The sequence below is a fragment of the Passer montanus genome, unplaced genomic scaffold, assembly GCF_014805655.1.
Source record: "Passer montanus isolate IOZ18808 unplaced genomic scaffold, ASM1480565v1 scaffold44, whole genome shotgun sequence".
NCBI classification, from domain to species: domain Eukaryota; kingdom Metazoa; phylum Chordata; class Aves; order Passeriformes; family Passeridae; genus Passer; species Passer montanus.
Window position 1 is genome coordinate 1408712 of NW_024369262.1, and position 18948 is coordinate 1427659.

Consider the following 18948-nt stretch of genomic DNA (forward strand, 5'->3'; position numbering starts at 1 on the left):
ACAGCCAGTTTCCAGAACCATGTTCTGTGTCTCATGATCCCTCTCAATCCATGCTTCAGCCAAAGCCTCTGTGATCTCTGTCACTGACAGAACATTTCTCTGCACTCCATTGCAGTACCATCATCCCAACCACACGATTTTATCTCCACTGGCATGTTGGATTCCTCCAAATAAACAAACAAACCTGCTGGGAAAGTTGCTGCAAATTCTGTCTTGCCCTCAGTCTTCTGGGGAAGCTTGTTAAGAAGCAGGTCTGCAGGAAAGCTGCTCTGATACAAATGAAAGTCTGGGATCTCATCTAAGCCATTCTTTAGAGAAATGCTGTCACAGGTAAAATGAGGGAACAGCTAAAATGCCAGAAGTCTGTAACTAATAACTAACATGGTCTCCAACACGTGGTTACTCTACTTGGGAAAAGCCCAGGGCACCCCTAATGGGACTGAGTTGAAGTTTTAGCACCAGAAACCCACAATAAATAGGACAAGTGAGCAATGTGAGATTTCTAGCTCAAGGGAAGGCAAGACACTGGGGATGATTGTTTTTGCTTACGTACAGACTTGGGAGCCACATATCCTCCAGGAGCCATCCCCATGCCAGATGAGAGCTCAAAGAGATCGTTGAGTCCAGTGGTGACCCCTGCAGGGGTGGGAGAAGGGGCAAAGGCAGCTGGCACAGCAGTGGGAATGTAGGTCTGTCCCACCTGGAGGAGTCAGAAAGAACAGGCACTCATTAACATCACGTGTGAGCACTGCTTATTAAATAAACCATGAACTCAGGCAATATCCTAAATATTTTAAAGCCATTTGCAGCTTCCCCACTGATTTATCAATAGTGCTAAATTATGCATTTGAATTCCAAAGCTCTTGGCAGCTAATCCCTATACTCGGCTGTCACCTCAACCAAGCTTCCAGATCATTTTTTATAGCTCCAGTTATCTATTCCCACTGTAGAGGAATCTTTCTTCTCCACATCTCCTTCTCATAAGACAATATGCTTTGTGGATCTACCCTACACAAACCCAGGGAAAAGAGCAAAATGCTTCAAACCTTCCCCCAACTACGTCAGTCTTCAGGAATCTGCAAGATTTTGCATATCCAGAGATAGCAAGGGAGTCATGACCATGTTGTGTACTCCCACCCAAAGCCAGAGCTCTGCATTCTCAGCACTTGGGCCCTAAAGGTTCATTACATGAAGAAGAGTCTGCCAGAGGACAACCTTCCTGCAAGAAGGGCAATCATTCCCTCCCAGGATTTAAATGAGGGCATCAAAGCTGGAATATTAACCTTTAGGTGCCCAGCTTCAGGGGGGACAGTCACACTCAAGTTACACTCCCAAATTCTCTTCCTGTGCTTGAGAACAGGATTCCTCAGCCAGCAGCCCAGAAACAGCCAGAGTGACCAGGACAGAACTGCCTGCTGGGTTTTTGCTGGCCCAGGAGGGCAGAGACCTGGCTTTGTAGGTATGATCACCACAGGGAACCATCTCCCATGTCCTGCTGTGGGCTGCCTGGGTGTTAAGGTGTTCTGTGCCACCAGCTCTCCTCTGCCCTTGTGCTGAAGGAAGGAAGGAAGGAATGCCAGATTGGCAGGGAAAGGAGGAGAGAGAATGACTGCACCCATAAGAAGGGTCTCTGAAAAGCCCTCCCTTCAGAACTGAGTATGCTTTCCACACTGAATTACTTGATACAGTTATGGGAAGAGGGATTGGAGCTTTCCAGGAGACACCACTCCTGGCTGTGGGTTGGAAGCACACTCCCTTCATGCCCATTGCATCTCCAAGCCATGTTTTGTTCCCATTCCACGCTTTTCTGGAAGAAGCTGCAATGAACTTGAAGCCAAGGCTGCTTTAAGAGCAGGTTGAAACTGTCCCATGTCCTGGCAAGAGCTGTAGGCAGGAGGACACCCCAAAGCACAGGCACAGAGGAGGTGGCCGGTGGCAGCACTGACCACACGTAGTAGGAAAGCTCAGAGCACCTGACCCTGCTGTCCAGGCAAAAATCTTATGTGGAATTTGGGAGGAGGAAGCACTGAGTTCAGGTAAGTCTGGTGACACTGGGTTAGGGTTACAGACCAGGCTTGGTGAGTAGGAATGAGCATCCTTGGCCTTTCAGCTGCTAAAGCAGTTGCACAAGGATGAGGCACTGCCAGGGTTAACGCTGCTGCTTCAACTAAAAGCTCTGAGGAAGAAGAGCTAAGCAGAGAGAGTGAACAGCTCTGGCCCTGGCTGCTCTCAGGAAAGCCCAGGTGGCAGCTGGATCCAAATCAACATAGGTGGGGACCCGTGTGTTCCAGTTGCATTTTTGCATTTTCAAACATCTTCAGGGCTTTAAAAAGCACCTTCCAGCACGCAACGGGTGAGCTTACACTGAAAAACCCTGAGCTTTGAGCAGCTTTGGAAATTGGGGAAAAAAATGGAATGGCACTTACTGCCGGGCTTCCTCCAATGCCCCCGCCAAGGTCACTGCCAAGCTGAAAGAGAGAAGGAGAGAGAGGAGAGGAAGACTGAGATAATTTCAGCCAAGTGTCAGACGGCGAGCACGGATCGCTCCTGCACAGGACAGACGGAAATGCAGTGCTGGGAAAGCACAGAGAACAGAGGGGCTGCTTGCTGCTGTGGGAGCAGAGCTACCTAGAGAACTACCCCATGCCTTCACTGTTAATAGGAACAAAAATCCATCCCTTCTTGTGCCTGTTGTCTGCACCAAAACCTCCCTTCTTCATGTTCCATGCGTTGGTGCTTTCCCCTCAGCCCTGCTGCTGCCAACAGGCCCCAAGCAGCTCCACAAAACCCAGTGGGGTAACTGTGAAATGGCATAAAAATAAAACTGACAGGAAGGCTCACTTCCTGAAAGCTTTGGTTTTCTAGGGAACAGCTATGAACCATGGCAAACACAATGCATCTTGGCTGTGCTCCTCCGACACGCGGCTCCTTCCAGCAACGAGGAAGAAAGAGAACGGGATCTGTGCTGCCTCTGACAACAGCTCAGAGAGGGGGGCTTTGAAGATTCTCCCCTCCCTCAGACAGGGAAAAAACAGCTTCATCATCTAATGGGCACTCCAACAGCAAAGAGACCTCACAATGCACCAGGCTATTTCAGTACCAATTTCTGCCAAGCTGCACAGTCACATCTGAAGTGACCCAAACAGCCCTCCAGAAACACTAAATCCTCTCTGGGGCCCCTCTGCAGCCCACCTAGAAGCTTTGCCCTCACAAGTTCCCTTCACAAAACACCCAGGCCACATTCTCAGTGACACAGCCCATTTTTCAAACCTCCACATCACTCTACACGCTCAGGAGAATTCAGAGGTCAGGACAGGCTCCAAGGCTTGGCTACAAGCGCTGTTTGCAAGTACAACATCACTCCTGTGAACATTTGAAATGCACTTAACAGATAACCAGGAGGAAACAAGCACACACCTGCAGTGGTTAGTTCACTGCAGAGACATCTCCAGGCTTATCCGTGTCCCAGGCTTTTCTTCTGAAGACCAGGGTAATTTTATTTTGCCTAGAACAGGGTTTTTTTGGGGTCACATTCAGACAAGGAACATGACCTGACAACCAACACAGAGGATGATGCAGGGGTGAGGTAAGAGCCAGCCCCATTAGGAAAAGGCTGGACTGGCAGACCAGAACATCACAGCTCACCAGAGATGGTTTTGCCTTTCCATCTGATTAGGGTTTGGGGAGTTAGTTTGGAGTTAGTTTGCTCTTAAAAAAGCATGTGACAAACTGGGTCAACAAAGGCTCTGGAGATGTTGTTCAAATAAATGCTGGTGTGTCAGAATACTGAACAAATGCACCATATAGCTGAAGCAAAAGCTTCCAGGATTGCCTGTGCTTAGAGCCAAAAAGGCTCTGACCTTTTCCCTCTGCACAAAAACTTGGAAATTAACTTTGCTGTGATTCCCTCCAGCCTGCTCCCTGAGAGATCTCACAGCAAATGTGTTTTATGCTGGTCAAGAGATACCATAAAGCTTCATACCTCTCTCCATCAGAGCACAGATAAAAAGGATAAATTGCCCTGAGAAGAGCAGCAAAGGTGTAAGACAGTGACTTACCAGATGATAACCAGCCTCCATAAAACCTGCAAAATGTGACAAATCCCTGTGCTTCTCTGGATCTCTCTCCTATTCCCAGGCACCTCTCCCTCCCCTAGTCCTCACAGGAGCAACATTAACCACTCTAAGTAGGTGTTAGGAAAGAACAAATCACACACAATTTGCTTTTTGTTAAGAGCCCTTAAGAGCTTTTTTCCTGTGTGGGACTCAGTTTATCCCTACTTGAGGCCATGGTAGAAGCTGAGGAGATTCCTCATCTTTTTCTACAGCTGCCCAGACTCTGGCTGTCCAGTTTTGCTTAGCTGACTTAAGAAATAACAGATAAAAGTGATGATTCCAAAGTCAAAAGAAGGCTCAGTCAGAGACCAAAGGAAGCCAGGCAGAGGATGCAAATCCAATTAATATTGAGCTTATAAAATAAGGCTTATTACACTGTCAAGTCTCCCCCACTGAAACAGCCTGACAGAGCAGAGTTTTGTTCTATTGACTGCTCTCTAAGCCAAGCCATGGTTTAGATTAATATATCAGATCATTTACATCTTGTTACTGGCTCACTGAGGAGTAATAAATGCAACTATTACACCTCATCCCTATTCATAGTCTTGCATGCAGATGAACTTCAAGTTTTATACTGACAGGCAGCGAAGTCTGGGGGAAAAGAAAGAATCCAGTTCATTCCCAGGTATTATTGTATGCACAGAGGATTTCTGGTTCTGTTGTCTGCAGCAGCAGAAAGGCTGGTTTATCAAGCAGCAAGCATTTTACAAAGGGTATTATGGAAATGACTGAATAATTCTGCATAATCAAGCCAAATGTTAACTATTCTACCATTTCCTACTACACTCATCAGAAGGAGCTGCAGGGTAGGAACCCAACCTCGAAGCAGCTCGTACACTGATGTTGGCTGCAAGGGACAGGGAATGACATATTGGGGTTCCTTGAGCTATCCACAAGCCTTCCATTTTCCCTAAGTGTCAGGCCTTGGGGGGGAAAAGTAGAATGTGGATTTATTGCTTTAGTTAAGACTCCAGTTCTCATAAAAAGGAGAGAAAAACCCTGACCAGCTCAGAGAATTTACCAGGAGCCTCTGTGTGTTTTCAGACTGGACCCAACATCTCTTTTCCATGGCAGGAAGCTGTGAGCTGCTGCAGCCCCTCTTTAGTGGCTGGAGGGCTCTGCAGAGCACAGCCTGAGCCTCTCCTGTTCCTGTGCTCGGGCCCAAGCACTGCAGATGTGCTCCAGAGCTGCAGAGCCAGCGCCAGGGAGCTGCAGCTCCTCCAGGTCCCTACAGGCAGAGCTGGCTCTGCCCCGACTGAAGAGAGAAGTAACAGCATTTCTACTGCACCAGAAGTTACAGGGGGGAAGTTAATAAAGAACTGATCAATTCCACATCAGATTTGGGCTGCACTTCCCATTGCAGCAGCACAAAGTCTCTTTTGCTGTTTTTCTTGCCTGTCACCCTCCCATGGCACTGATGCTTTCCCCATTCAGGAACTGCAGGTCTGGTTTTCCTCCTGTGGGATGCCCAAATCATAACTTTATTCCACACTCAGAGTGATGGAAGATACTGTAACAGTGATGTGTGTGAGTAAGAGGGAAGGAGGAAGACAGAGGGAACAGGAACCAATTACCCACGGAATGTCCTCTCCCATCTGGAGTGACAGGCAGAGTGCAGAAGGAAAGAAACAGATATTAGTCAGGCATGAAGTGCTGCTGAAGCAATTCCCCAGGACTGGCAGCTCTGATTAACCATTTCCATTTGTCTCATGGACAGACACACACTCCTGCCAGGAGGACAGCCTGGATCTGCCTTACAGGAGAGTCAGGAGCAGCCCCCCAGAGGAGAGGACCATGCTAATACAGCTGCCAGCCCCACTCACTGTGAAGGTGTGGTGGACAAGGGCTGGCTCTTGATGGTGCAAGGGACTTCATGGCACTGCAAACCCCCAATCCTGATCCTAAAGCTGGCAGCTTTGCCTCCTGCTGAAGAGCACAAAGCCTCTGCCTCAGGATGAAGAGCTGCCAGCTTCAGGAGATGAGCAGAGGATGGACAGGGAGTATCAGCCCCCAGAGGCATAAAAGTTCTTCAAAGAGGAATTCTCTTGATTCCCTCCAAACCTATCCTGCCACAACAGCACCCAAGCAGCCACATGGGTCTAAAGAAGAGGCTGCATCAATAAAAGCAGTGCCAGCACCTTTTCCCAAACTGTATCAGCACCTTCACTTTGCACAAGTTGGCTTGGACGGTGCCGCAGCTGCTCTGCAGTTGGAGAGCCTCTGCCCTGCAATTCCAGCCCTGTGGAAGCAGTTATGCTGACTTATGAAGTGTAGCAGTGCTGGAGTTACTGCATTAGGAGGGTTTATTTGCATCTTAAGAGCAGCTTGTAATGAAGTGACTCTGCTGAAGTGTTCATGTGATCCTGAGGGGCTACAATCACTTCTGCAAAATGACGTGAGGCTTTTGGAGCACCAAAAAATAACAGGGAGGGTGGAGCCAGGGACAGAAGCTTCAACAATTACTGCTCAGCAACTGCCTTGCCTTGTGCCCACAGCATAATCAGGGCTTCCAGGGCAGCTGTGCATTTCCTGGGCCACAATTCATGGCTTAACAGGGGACAATTGCCTTCTAGCTGCCTCACACCACAAAGCAGGAGTCAAGCACCAGCTCAAGGTGCTGCCTGCACTCAGTAAGGCAGCAGCAAGGAACACAAGGCATCTCCCTAAGAGGAATGGGGTGAGATGCTGAGAGCAGAGCTGCTGCAGCCCCTTGGTGCAGGCTAACCCTGTGAGGGAGCCCTGAGCTGCGGGCCAGACCGTGCCTGGGCTGCAGGGATCTCACTGCAGACGCTGCTGTGGCTCACACAGAGGCAGCTCAGAGCCTTGTTTGCTGCCTGTTTTGTGTCTCTGCACACCAAGCCAGGATGGCAGAGCACAAGGGCTGCTCTCCAAACTTTGACAGCTGTGTCAAAGCTGCTGGAGGACAGGTTACACTGCCAATACCACAGTCACCAGTTTCATGCACTTGCTGCCGATGCTTTGCACTGCTGAGAGATTTCCATCAGCAACCAAAACTGAGTCCTAACCATTTTCATTCTCCAAAGTGTAAAAAACAAGCTGCTCACAAAGCTCTAGCAGTCCTATGACTGCTAGAACAGCTTTGAATCAGATATGAATGAGTGACCCACCAAAATAGCTCCTTTGCCACACCAGCCCTGCCCCAGCAATGGATTTGTGTCCTTTGTCAGAAATCTGAACAGATTCCTTTATAGCTCATCAAACCTCCACAGCCCAGATGAAAGGAGTCACTCAGCTCCTTGTCAAAGGCTGGAGGAGCACTCTGGGAAAGGATCATCACACCAACTGCAAAAATGGATGTTGGGGCTGACCTGGCACAGCCACTCTCACACTGTAGTGCCAGGAAAAGGTAAATGAAGTAACTTTCCCAAGATTATAGACAGCAAATCACTTGCAGAGCCAGGGGAGGAACGTGGCACCCCAGGGCAGACTGAAGGTCACTTTGGGGCTTTTTTATAAAACATTGGTGAGTCCCTAATCAACCCCAACAGTCCAGGGTGTTGTCCCTTGAGGCCAGACTTTGAATTCTCCACTTGAAAGCAGTCAGTCAGGGAGGGAGGGACACCAGCAGCCCCTGCCCACAGCCTTGTGGATGAGGCAGGCACTTCAGACTGCTGGAACAGGGATTTCCTCCCAGGCTGCTGAGCCTGTGGTGCCCAGGGCTCAGGGTGAGCTGGTGCTCAGCTCCCACTCTCCACCCCACTGCAGTGATGGGACACAGCCCTCAAGGGTGTGGAACAGACCTGTGGGGTTTTGGGGTCAGACCCCCCCCTAATTCCAGCCAGATTGCACAGAGGGGCACAGCCCCACCTGCGACAGCCCAAACCAGTGCAGGCATTACAGAAAACTGTGGATATTCAGTGTTTATCAAACAGCTTTTCTGTTTAGGACATAAATCAACCTGACCAGCTGCCAGTCTCGAATCAATAATATTCTTGTAGATGAGTGGCTGGAGCATTAAATAAAATCCTTACATAACAGACAATCCAAGGCTGTCCATTCCTGCAGATTTACTGCTCTGCCCCTGGGTTTCAAGCCAGCCTTCCTGGCTCCTGGCCACAGTGCCCTGCTCCCAGACAGTGCAGGGGCTCCCAGGAAGCACAGTGTGCACACAGGGCTCTTGGGCTCTCTGGATTTGCAGAACAATTGAACAACACAAAAAAGGTTTAAAGACAAAAATGTCATGTCAGCACAGACAGACATCCTGCAAAGCACTGCACCATTGCACAGGAGCTGGGAGAGTGATTGTAACCTGCATGAAATGCAGCCACTTGAGGGAAAAAAGCATCAAACTCCAGCTCTTGGGATGAACAGCTCTGCACCTAGCAATCTGCTCTCCCACATGTTTTATTTCTCCCTTGTGCAGCTGGAGATCCCAGGTTGTTTTGTAAAGTGGGCTTAGTCACCATTTTATAGAAAAAGAAAATTGAGCAGAGAAGAACAAGATCTGCCCATGGTGGCAAACAAGGGCACAACCTGTTCCCTAGAAAAAAGCTATCAGAAGTCCTACAGCAAGTCTGCTTTGGTCATAAGCAATGCTCCTGTACCAAAGGTCTTTTTTCTCTTCTTTTTAATTGTTAACACATGCTCAGCATCTGTGCATGCATGTTACATTTAATGCCAATTACAGAACTCACTATGGAGATAAAATAAGATTTACTCACTAAAGAAATTAACCTAGCAAGCAGCTGGAGTCTCACTAGTCATGGACATAAATATCTGGCAGTGCTGAGGACAATTCAAATGAACAATATTAATTTGGTGTTTGTGCAGTTTTACACCATTCAACCTCTATTTAAATGCCTGGAAGAAAAATAAAAGCAGAGTTTAAGGAATGGAAATAGAAGGGCATTTTCCATGGAAGTTAACACTGTTGGTCTTTCTGGGTCAGTCCCATTGGGATTTTCACTGCAAGAACATCCCTGTGATGGGACAGCCCCTCCAAGACAAGGGGGCAGAAGAGGGGATCAGCAGATGACACTGAGTGGGTGTGACAAACTGGCCTCTTGCAGACCTCCAGCTGCCTTTGAGGCACTCACAGGACTGAGGCAATGTCCCCATCACAGTGTGTGTCAGTCTGCCCAACAAAGCAGGGGAAGAAATGCATTAAAAAAAAACAAACTTTAAGGAGTAACAAAAAGGGAAATTTCAAAGCAGAACAATTCAGGCATTGCTGGCCCCCAGGTGTTTTTGATCCCTGGTCAAGGGTGAAGATCTCAGCCCTTCTTCAAGGGGCACACTGGGATGTGTCTCACCTCCTTCCCACACACAGAAATCAGGCCTGTGGGATCAGTTTGAGACTGGTTTTGGCATGGCACAAACGTGGTTTAATATTAGCCTGAGATCCAAATGCCAATCCTCTTGGCAAGCCCTGCAGCCCAGGGCACTTCCCAGCAATTTGGGTAATACCAGGTTAGGGTTAACCCAGCTTGAGACTTGTTAAACACATGCCCACAGCAACAAACACACCCACAGATCACATTCACTCACTAATTGAGCTTATTATCCTAGGCTCATTTAGGTGGCAAAAGACCTCCACAGCATTCCACCAGCACTGCCAAGGCCACCACTAAACCATGTCCCCAAGTGCCACATCTACATGATGTTTAAGTGACCCCAGCACTGCCCTAGTGCCCATTCCAGTGCTGAAAACCCTTTTGGTGAAGACAGATTTCCCAATATTCAATTTAAACCTCCCTTGGCACAACTAGAGGCCATTCCCTCTTATCCTGTCACTTGTTATCTGAGAAAAGAGACTGACCAAAGGAAGGAAAAGCTGGAGCTTTGATGCAACAGCCCTCCAATGAAAGCATCCACCTTCAAAAACCAGACCAGGATTCAGATTTTTTTTTAGTGCTTCCCCATCTACTCAGCTGAGAGAGCACTGGCCATGCAGCCCCAGGCACAGCTACTCCCCATCCAGACAGGACCATTTTGGCAGATCACACTCCATAACCCCACGGATGTGCTTAAGGCTTGAGAAAAATATTAAGTAAAAGCCTGCTACCATTTCAACTAACAGCTCCACTGTCAGAGCAGGTCACTAAATTAAGCCCATTAATGCCAGCTGTGAGACAGCTCTTCTCCCAAAACCAAGTTTTACTTCTACTGTGTCCATTTATTTGTGTGACACTAATGAGGAACAAAGGGTTACTGTGAGAGGCCTATGAGGCAGCAGAGAGGAATTTATGTGCAAACCACGCTGTGGTACCCCAGGCAGCACCACCTTCTGCAATGCCTTCATTCCTTAACTCCCAGTGCCAGGTTTTTAGAGGCACAGCTTGCAGTGCAGGGAAAGGCTGCAGAGCTCACTGCTCTGCCCTCACTGCCTGCTTTCCCACAAGTCCAGCCTGGCCATTTTGCTAATCCCCAGCAAGAGCAGTGTCCCTGCTAGCCAAACACCTGTGGTTAAGAGTGCAGAGCCCTCAGCACCTCTGCCCTCTGTGAGGGCCAGTGCCATTAAGGGTTAAATTGTTTCCAGCTCATTATGCCTTGAAGCACTGGAGCTGGAAATGTTTAACATTTGCTTTAGTAAGCTTATGGTGATTTAAAAAAATACATATTTGACTAATAAGGATTTGTTGAATTGGAGGATTGGTTCATCCAGCTGCCTCATACCTCTGTTATTCAGAGCCTGACTCAGAGCTGAAAGTGCACCTGAACCAGGCAGAGACAACCCAGCCCAACCCACCACAAACCAAACCTCAAGCACCACAAACCCACTCCAAGTCTGAAAAACACCCAACTACGTCCCTGGAGCAGTATTTCTTGATTTACATGGTGCAAATACACCCAGGAAAGCTTCCCCCTGCGGGGAAGCCAGCAGGGAGCTGGGCATGTGTGTGCTGTGCCCTTCCAGTCAGCACTCCTCATCCTCACTGCCTCAGACCACAGCACTGCCCTGCTGCTGCTCCCTGCTAAGTGATTTTGTCACTGCAGCTCATGCCCAGCTCCCTCCCCAGAGCAGAGGGGAGGTGGGATTGCTCTCACTGGAGCCTGACCCTGTTAGTGCCAGGGCAGGTGCCTGGTGAACAGCTCTGGCACAGGGAGCTCCCTCTTGACCTCACTGCAATTAAAATGTCACTGATATTGAACCATGGCATGCTCTGGAGAATACACAAATGGGAAGACACAGGGTTACAGCCTGAGAGCTTTAGCACTGAAATTCAGGAGGGCTGGGAATTGGGTGGAATAAATGTCTTCCTGAAAGGGAGCCTGATTCAAATAGAAAGCAGCAAAACACTTTTACATCCTTAAAGCAACTTTTTGGTTTTCTTCTACAGACAGAAAAAGCCCAGAACAAATATATCCACTGACCATGGGGATTCTACAGCATGCAGCAACATTCATTGCAGAGCAGGAAAAGCCTGCTGCAAGTTGGTACAATAACTCTGGTTAAATCCTCCTGGAGTTTCAGGACTCAGCACTGGGAGCTCGGCTCCCTGAGCATTAAAAGCACAAATGATCAAGGCTCTGCAGAGATAAGCACAGCTCCAATTACCTGCCATCAGCTAAAGAGGATGTGCTGCTTACCAAGCTGTCCAGCCCTCCTCCCAGGAGGTCCACAGCACCCATCTGCATGGTGCACACTTGGGGCACATTGACAGGGGGCCCCAGGTCCAGGTTGAGGAGGTCCCCCAGGAGGTCACCCTGGGTTGGGATGACCTGTGGCTGCTCCAGGTTTGTGGCGTTCATGGTGCCCACGGGGCTGTCACCAGCATCAGTGCTGTGGGGGGAGAAGAAGAAGCACAAAAGACAAATATCAGTCACCTCTAGTCTCCAGTTCAGGTTCCCAGCATGGGGACACACAACAAGAGGTGGCTCAGCAGCAGAAGGCAGGCAGAAGCTGGTGCCAGCAGCTGCTGTGGCCACTGTCCTGCACCAGGCAGGGCTATGGCACGTGGCTCTTCAGCACCTGGAGCACAAAGATTTTCCCTGCATTGGATGTGGTTTTCAGCCCAGCAAATGGAATCTTGCAAGGGGTCAATCCTGCCCACCCAGAGAATCAGAGCATCCAAAACAGAGCCATGGGTACCACATGGGCTACAGAATTGAAAAGAAGCATTTCCTACCTCAGAAGAAACCTGAAGAGATTATTTCCAGCCCATTGGGACTGAGAATGACATGAAAACAAAGGGAAAAATAAATAATCCAGATTTTCTCATAGATCTAACATTGATAAAACCCTTGAGCCCTTACTCTAAGCAGTGCAAAGTCCACCACTTCCCTCAGATCTAGATTAATCACCTTCTCCTGACCAGCAGCAAGGTCCATCAGTCTTTCCTAATTGAAAAACTCAATCCAAAATTGATTCCTCCCTTCTATCAATAATTTCCTTTCCTCTGAGTTAGCAGGCATGCTAATTACTAGTCTAGAAACACTCATTATACAGCTTCCAAAATTTATCATCATATGCAGTCTGGCTACCTTTTATATCTTCTATATCCACTTGTCACTGAATTTGATAACAAGGAGAGTGTAAAAAATAACTGTAGCTCCTGGGGAGCTCACTACAATGTATTTATTCTTTAACTCCAGAGATGCTCATATTTTAGATAATTAAAATCTATTTTATATCCTGTTTCCAGCAGTAACTGAGGAAATGATTTCTAGCTCACAGCTGTTACTGCAGCCAGCAGGTAAGTGCCCACAATTGCTGTGGGAATTAGTGTCCTGACAAGGTGTTTAACACTGGGGCTGTTCTGCAAGCACTGCAGCTTCTGATTCTGAGTAGCCAAAATTCTCTTATCCTCATTCAGCTATTGAGGGGAAAGATTCAGTGACAAAGTATGAGTATAAGCTAATGCCAGTGTCAGGAGGAAAAGATGGAGCATAAGGAGTGCAGAATGAATTAGTTACCAGGCAGCAGCAGGAAGGCTTGAAAGCTTCTTTGCATTGAAAGCTTTAGAGCCCCAATAGCACTAATATTAGCTGTCCTTTCTGCTGCTGCCTTCAGCAGGGAGAGTGCTGAGTGTGCTGAAGTGCTCACTGGAGCATTCCTGAGGAGAGGTGGTGGCTGTGATCCACTCCCACCCCCAGGCTGGGAACAGGAACAGCCTCTCTGAGAGAGGCACATCACAAACCACTCAGCTCCTTCCCAGGATATAATCCCTCCAACACTCCACCCCTTCAACACTTACTCATCTTCTCCTGATGGAGACACAGAAGTCCCTCCATGTCTTGTGTAACTGCTGCTGCCCCAAAGCCCAACAAGAAATCAGGAGAGGACGAAGCTCAGTTGGTTTGTTTGAAAAAAAGCAAAACCCCAGACTTCCATTTGTAAAGAATCTCTTTAAGGAGATTCCTATAAACAACTTTGGATTTTCTTTGAAAGAAAATAAATTAATAAATATGTGGGTTAAAAAGGGCAAAAAGACTTGATACAAGCTTTCCCCCTTACAGTCTTGGGTTTGGCCATGGGAATTGGAGATTTGGCCCTGTGAGTTCAGCCTCCAGCAGCTCCCAGATGTTGGAGTCACAAGGGATGCACAGCCTGAACCAGAATCAAAAATTTTCTGCAGCCACCTGTGAAACAGGGAAATAATGACTCCTGCCCAAGTCTAATCAGACTTGCTTCTCCCAGGAGCCCTGTTAACATCTCCCCAAATTTCCAGCTGAATTCTGGCTGAGCAGGGGTGGTGGGAGTCACCACAGGAGGAAACACTGCCAAGCCATCAGACTTCTCCCCACCCTCAGGATACATCTGCAGCTCTGTGGCACTTGGGGTCTCTGGAGAGGCAGGAACATTTCACCATCTGGGAGCTGTTCAATGGGTCTTCCCATCAGCTGAGAGCTGCAAGAAACCTGCCCCACAGTGCTCTGAATGGAAAATGAATCCATCAAAATGCCATGGAGGGTGTTCTGCCAACCACAGCTCCTGCTGGGTTTATACCCAGGGAAGCACCACTCAAGGCAGTGCTCTCTTGACCCTCTTAAACCACATTCATTGTGGACATCTCCCCATTCCCACCAGTCTCTACCACAAGGATCAGCCACCAGAATGGTCACTGGAGTGCAGGAGTTGTACAGAAAATCACCTCACCTCACTGTTTGGAATGATCTTTCACTGGGCACCCTTAATTAGCTTTAAACTGATACAGAAAACCTCAATACTGGGGCCTCTTGAGGTGAGCTCCCACCAGAGAAGCCTGGTGTGCCATTAACTAACCCCACTCATTTTTAAATTTATCACTGCATCAGTATGATCAGTGTGCAGCACGCTCTGCTGAGCATCCCTCAGACATTCCCCCAGCCTGCACTGCTGCCTGAGGCCTGGAGGTTTGTTTTCTGAGGTTTTTTGAAGCAATGGTTCTGCCAAAGTCAGAAAATACTTCAGGTCAGCAGACTGAGCATGAGCAACGAGAGTCCAACACAGAGACACTACATGCAAGAAGATAATAAACTGCTCCTTCAAAAAGCTGAATTCTCTGAGCTAAATCCCCTAAAATGCTATTTTCTGTAGTGACCTGGAAAAACTGTGTACAGGAAGGCTGGTAACACCAAAAAACAGCTCATTTTGAGACAAATCTTTGATTATGAGAGGTAGGAAAGTGGCCACTGCTTTTCCTGCCCAACTGGTACACTTGTACTTGCTGATTCTAGGTCAGTGCAGCCAGACTTGATTTCAGGCAGGGAGAAAACAACTCAGCTTCCCAAAGCCAGCCACCACAGAAATAGCTTTAGCTGCTAAGAATAGCAGAGAAGTGGTGTCAGAAAATAGAAAAGAAGCAGCATCGCACTGATTTATCAGTGCAACAGCAAAAAATAGCTCTCCAAATGTCACTTTGGGAATATTATTAAGAGGTAAGCCTGGCTACTCTGCCTCTTGCAGGAAAATACACTCATTTTTGTAATTAATACCATTAGTGCAAATAGCAAACTGTTCACCTGAATGAGGGACCATGGGAAGAGGCCCATCAGCAGCAGGGCCCAGCTGGGACTGAGGCACTGCCTGCTCTTGCAGAGCTGACCTGCTGCCAGAGCTGTGATCCCAGGGAGGCACTGAAGCACCAGGCAACGAGCCAAAGCTTTTCCCCCACCTCACAAAGGTCATGGCAGTCTACCCATCTTTTTTGAGCCCTAACAGGCTTAGATGGCTTTTGCACTTCCCTTGCTTTACAGGCAAGTGAGAAAGGAAGTTTTACCAATCCTTCTCCATTTCATGTTGCAGGATCCCTGTAATTCCTGTTCCAGGAAAGTGCTGCTGCATTCCAGGAGACAGGCTCATAAAGCTGAGCTGCTGCTGAAGCAAAGCTCCTACAAAATATTCTTCTGAAAGATGCCTGCTCTCACTCTAGTCCTCCTTGCACCAGTCACCCAAAGCTTCTGCTTTTCTACTCAAATTCATGTCAAGACCACATCTTCTCAAAAAAATCCCAGCTCCTCCTCACCCAGGAACTTTGATACTTCCTGTGTCTTCTGACCCAGGAACCTGGACACTCCAAAGCCAGGATTACATTCTGCAATGAAACAGCCCCTTGAACGCCCTGCAAACTATCAACAAAATTCCTCTAGCATCTTTTAAAAGATCTTGGCATCTTTTGGAGTGTTTGCTAGAAAGAAACAATCAGCCATGATCCCCAGGGCTGCCTGAGCTCACCTCCCATGGTGGATTGGCAGGTGCTTGCGGTGGATGCCGTGGCTGCCCTCCACGAAAGCGTTGGGTGGTTTGTGGTACACAGAAGCCAGAGACCCAATGTGGCAGATCAGCTCATCCAGCAGGGTTGGCTCAATCAGATCAGTCTCCTCAGAAATCAGTGGCTTTTCTGAGAGCACCACTTCCTTGGCAGTCACTGGATCCGTGGAAAGAAGGCGCCAGTAGATGTAGCCACGATCCCGCAGGTCTGGGTTGTCAGAATCCTGAGACAAAGCAATGCATCACTCACAGGTCTCAAGGCAACTAAATCTGTAATCACTTTATTCTTCTGGATTAAAAATCCCCAACCAGCCCGCAGCCACAGCCACCAATTTCACAGCCATCATTTCCAAAATGATGTTACAAACTGCTTGTTGAGATGAACATCTTAAAATTAAAAATGAGAATCAAAGTATTAATGCCTGGCTTCCTGCTCAGCTGGTCAGGGAGGAGAAATCCCAGGATTTACACCCCACAACTGCCCCAAACCACAGAGCTGCCAACTCCTTCCAAACTTCCTGCCACTAAAAAGAGCATGACTAGTGCACACTAAGAGCAGACACACAAAACTGTATAATGATCCAAGATTCCTGGAAATATGACTTTCCCAAGGCACTGCTGGACAAAAAAGATGCTGCAGAGCCACATCTTAATAAGCCATATTCTTTATAGCAAAAGAGATCTTAATTTATCCTGCCTTTTAGTTATCTAATGAAGTATGGAGAGATGCTAATGATACACACTTAGGGTACTTCATCAGTTCTCCAGCTGTCAATAATACCCTTGTTTTATTGCAGATACTTTTGCCTCTGCATGAAGTGCTAATTATTTCCCTCGTCTTTGAGCAGCTCTGCCCAGAGCAGCAAAGTGACTGGGGATGGTTTGCTGATAATGTTCTAGGGAGAGGGAGGTGCTGTGGTTTTACGTTGTAGTGAATTGTTCATGGAAACAAGAGCTCAGATTTTTAATCTTCATATCAGCAGAATAGCAGGAGAAATGTTAGAGGTTTTTTTCCCAGTGATAAAATTCCAGCAAAATATTGTACACCTCACTAGCCTTTCTCTTGGCATTTCCTTTTCTCTTCTGTGCTCTCATTGCTGCCCTGTTAGAATCTGCATCTGCCATCTGCCTCAAGACATTCTCAAACCTCTTCTTGGAATGAGACTGAGCTCAGCTCATTTTGCTTGTAAGGACCTAAATTAATCTCTCTGTTGTCTCACACATTATCTCTGCAGAGCTGGTTTGGTTTGATGGTGGAATTGTGGACTCTTTACACTTTAACAATCCCTCCCAGACTCTGCACTCAGGATCATGCAGGGTTTCTGCAAGGGCACACATGAAAGGCTACACTCTCCTACTTGCAGGCACCTACAGATTCAAGACTGACTGTTTCTTCTCACAGCCAAAAAAACACACTGGAAACTGGTAAACCTGTTGAAAAAAGAGGCTCAAATCTCTCTCAATTTCTCTCCTCTCCAGGGTCTGCATGCACACCTGTGGAGCAACACAACGAACCCTGGCTAGCCCAGCTCCCCACCCAAGCATCAGCAACGGGGATGCAGAGGTCTGAGACCTCAGTTCCTGTGTTTCTGCCAGCCCCAGCTGCTCCACTGCTATTTTTACCAGAGCTGGCTGGATGAAGCTGGCTCCTGCTACAATCCCACCTGCAGTCTGCTGTGCAGACAAGCCCCGAGACACTCAAAGTGCCACAATACCTAAGCTGGGGAAAGAAACACACGTGTAATTACTCTCCCACTCAAGTGAAAAACACCATCTCTACCTAGAAATCAGACCTTGAAGCACAAGGTTTTTCAATGTTTTACAGCCAGTTATCCTACACTGACTTATTATTCATATAAAATACAAAAAGCCAGACTGAATCAACACTTGTGACAAACAGAGAAACAAATCCAGACGCCTGTTATATTCTGAGGGTGCCATTAAATGTTTTGTGAGTCAGCACAGTGGGTTTTAGCACTTAGTACCTTTCTCCTGTTGGCTCAGGCAAATGATACAGCATGCCCTTGGCCCACTCCTCTCTGAAGAGCAGCTCAGATCCTGCCTAATAGCAGATTTTGAACAAGAAAAGCAAGTCATGGGTTTGTTGCTGCTGACCAATGCAACTCCACAAAGGAATGAATAAAAATTTTAAGCGCAGCAAATCCACAGCCGCGATTTCTTGCAGCAAAGAGGATCAAAAAGGCCAGCTGATGATTGACTCCAGGTTTTCTGCTCAGAAACAATCACAGCCCATTCAGCTGGCAGACTATTTTTATCACTTGACACAGCAGGTCTGGAGAGGAGCTGGTTTTTTGGGCACTTTACCCCAGTCACTGCAGCCCAGGAGCGTAGGAAGATCAGCTCTTGCCCAGCCCTGCCACCAGGACATCACCTCTGTCCTCTAGAACTACAGCAGCTGTGTCTGCCAGCTCAAGCCCAGCCTTGCCTGCAGTGATCTGAGCTCATAACTCAGCATCTCATACATAATGAATCCATGATCTTAACCCACTGCTACAGCCTCCAGCAAAGCTGCCACACTGGCTGACAGCATCCAAGTACAAAGGCAAAAACCCCAATCCTTGGTTCTTTCTTTTTCACAGCACTGCTTAAAGTTTGCTGTTCACAGAACAAAGTCTCTGCCAGGCTCTTTGCCTCCGTTATAGCTCCAGATGTTTCACTGCAAGCCACCTTCAAGGAGAAGGAATTTTGATTTCTTGATAATTCTACACTGTCCCTAACTTGCCATTTAGTGAGTGAATGGGGAAGGAATAAAATAAAGATAAAGCAAGAGCAAAGAAGGAGAAAGCAGATTCCAGATGGTAACAGGCACAGAGCAGCTTTTAAATAGAGTCTGTTTGGGAGAGAAGGAACACCCTTGAATCTGATCTGCTGCAAAGCTGCCTGGCCTGGCAGCTGGGAGACATCACACAGCAGGCCAGCAGAGTGTCTGCAGGGCTCTGGGTCACTGGATACCTTGGCTTACCTGTGTGGCCAGGCTGAGGACCTGCTGGACCAGCTCCTGTGTCTCAGAAGGCTTTTTCAAGAACAGCTTCACTATTGCAGTCAGGAGGGTGAGCTGCACCTAAGAGAGAGGGGCACAGGAGAGATTAGAAATTCCTTTACTGGTATTAAACATGGTTTCAGTTTCCTCACAGCATGACACTGCTCTCTACCAGTGAA

General features: G+C 47.8%; 1 protein-coding gene across 3 annotated transcripts in view; it reads right to left on the reverse strand.

Moving 5' to 3' along the window:
* Positions 1-18948, reverse strand: part of AP2B1 (adaptor related protein complex 2 subunit beta 1) — a 76761-nt gene that overhangs the window by 23742 nt on the left and 34071 nt on the right. For 2 of the 3 annotated variants that reach the window (XM_039721032.1, XM_039721033.1), the window contains exons 12-16: positions 18752-18850; positions 15733-15992; positions 11667-11859; positions 2427-2468; positions 554-700 (exon numbers count right to left, since the gene is read on the reverse strand). In XM_039721032.1, the coding sequence (XP_039576966.1) occupies positions 554-700; positions 2427-2468; positions 11667-11859; positions 15733-15992; positions 18752-18850 (741 nt within the window). The remainder of the gene's footprint in view (positions 1-553; positions 701-2426; positions 2469-11666; positions 11860-15732; positions 15993-18751; positions 18851-18948) is intronic. The other variant, XM_039721034.1, reaches the window with a different exon arrangement.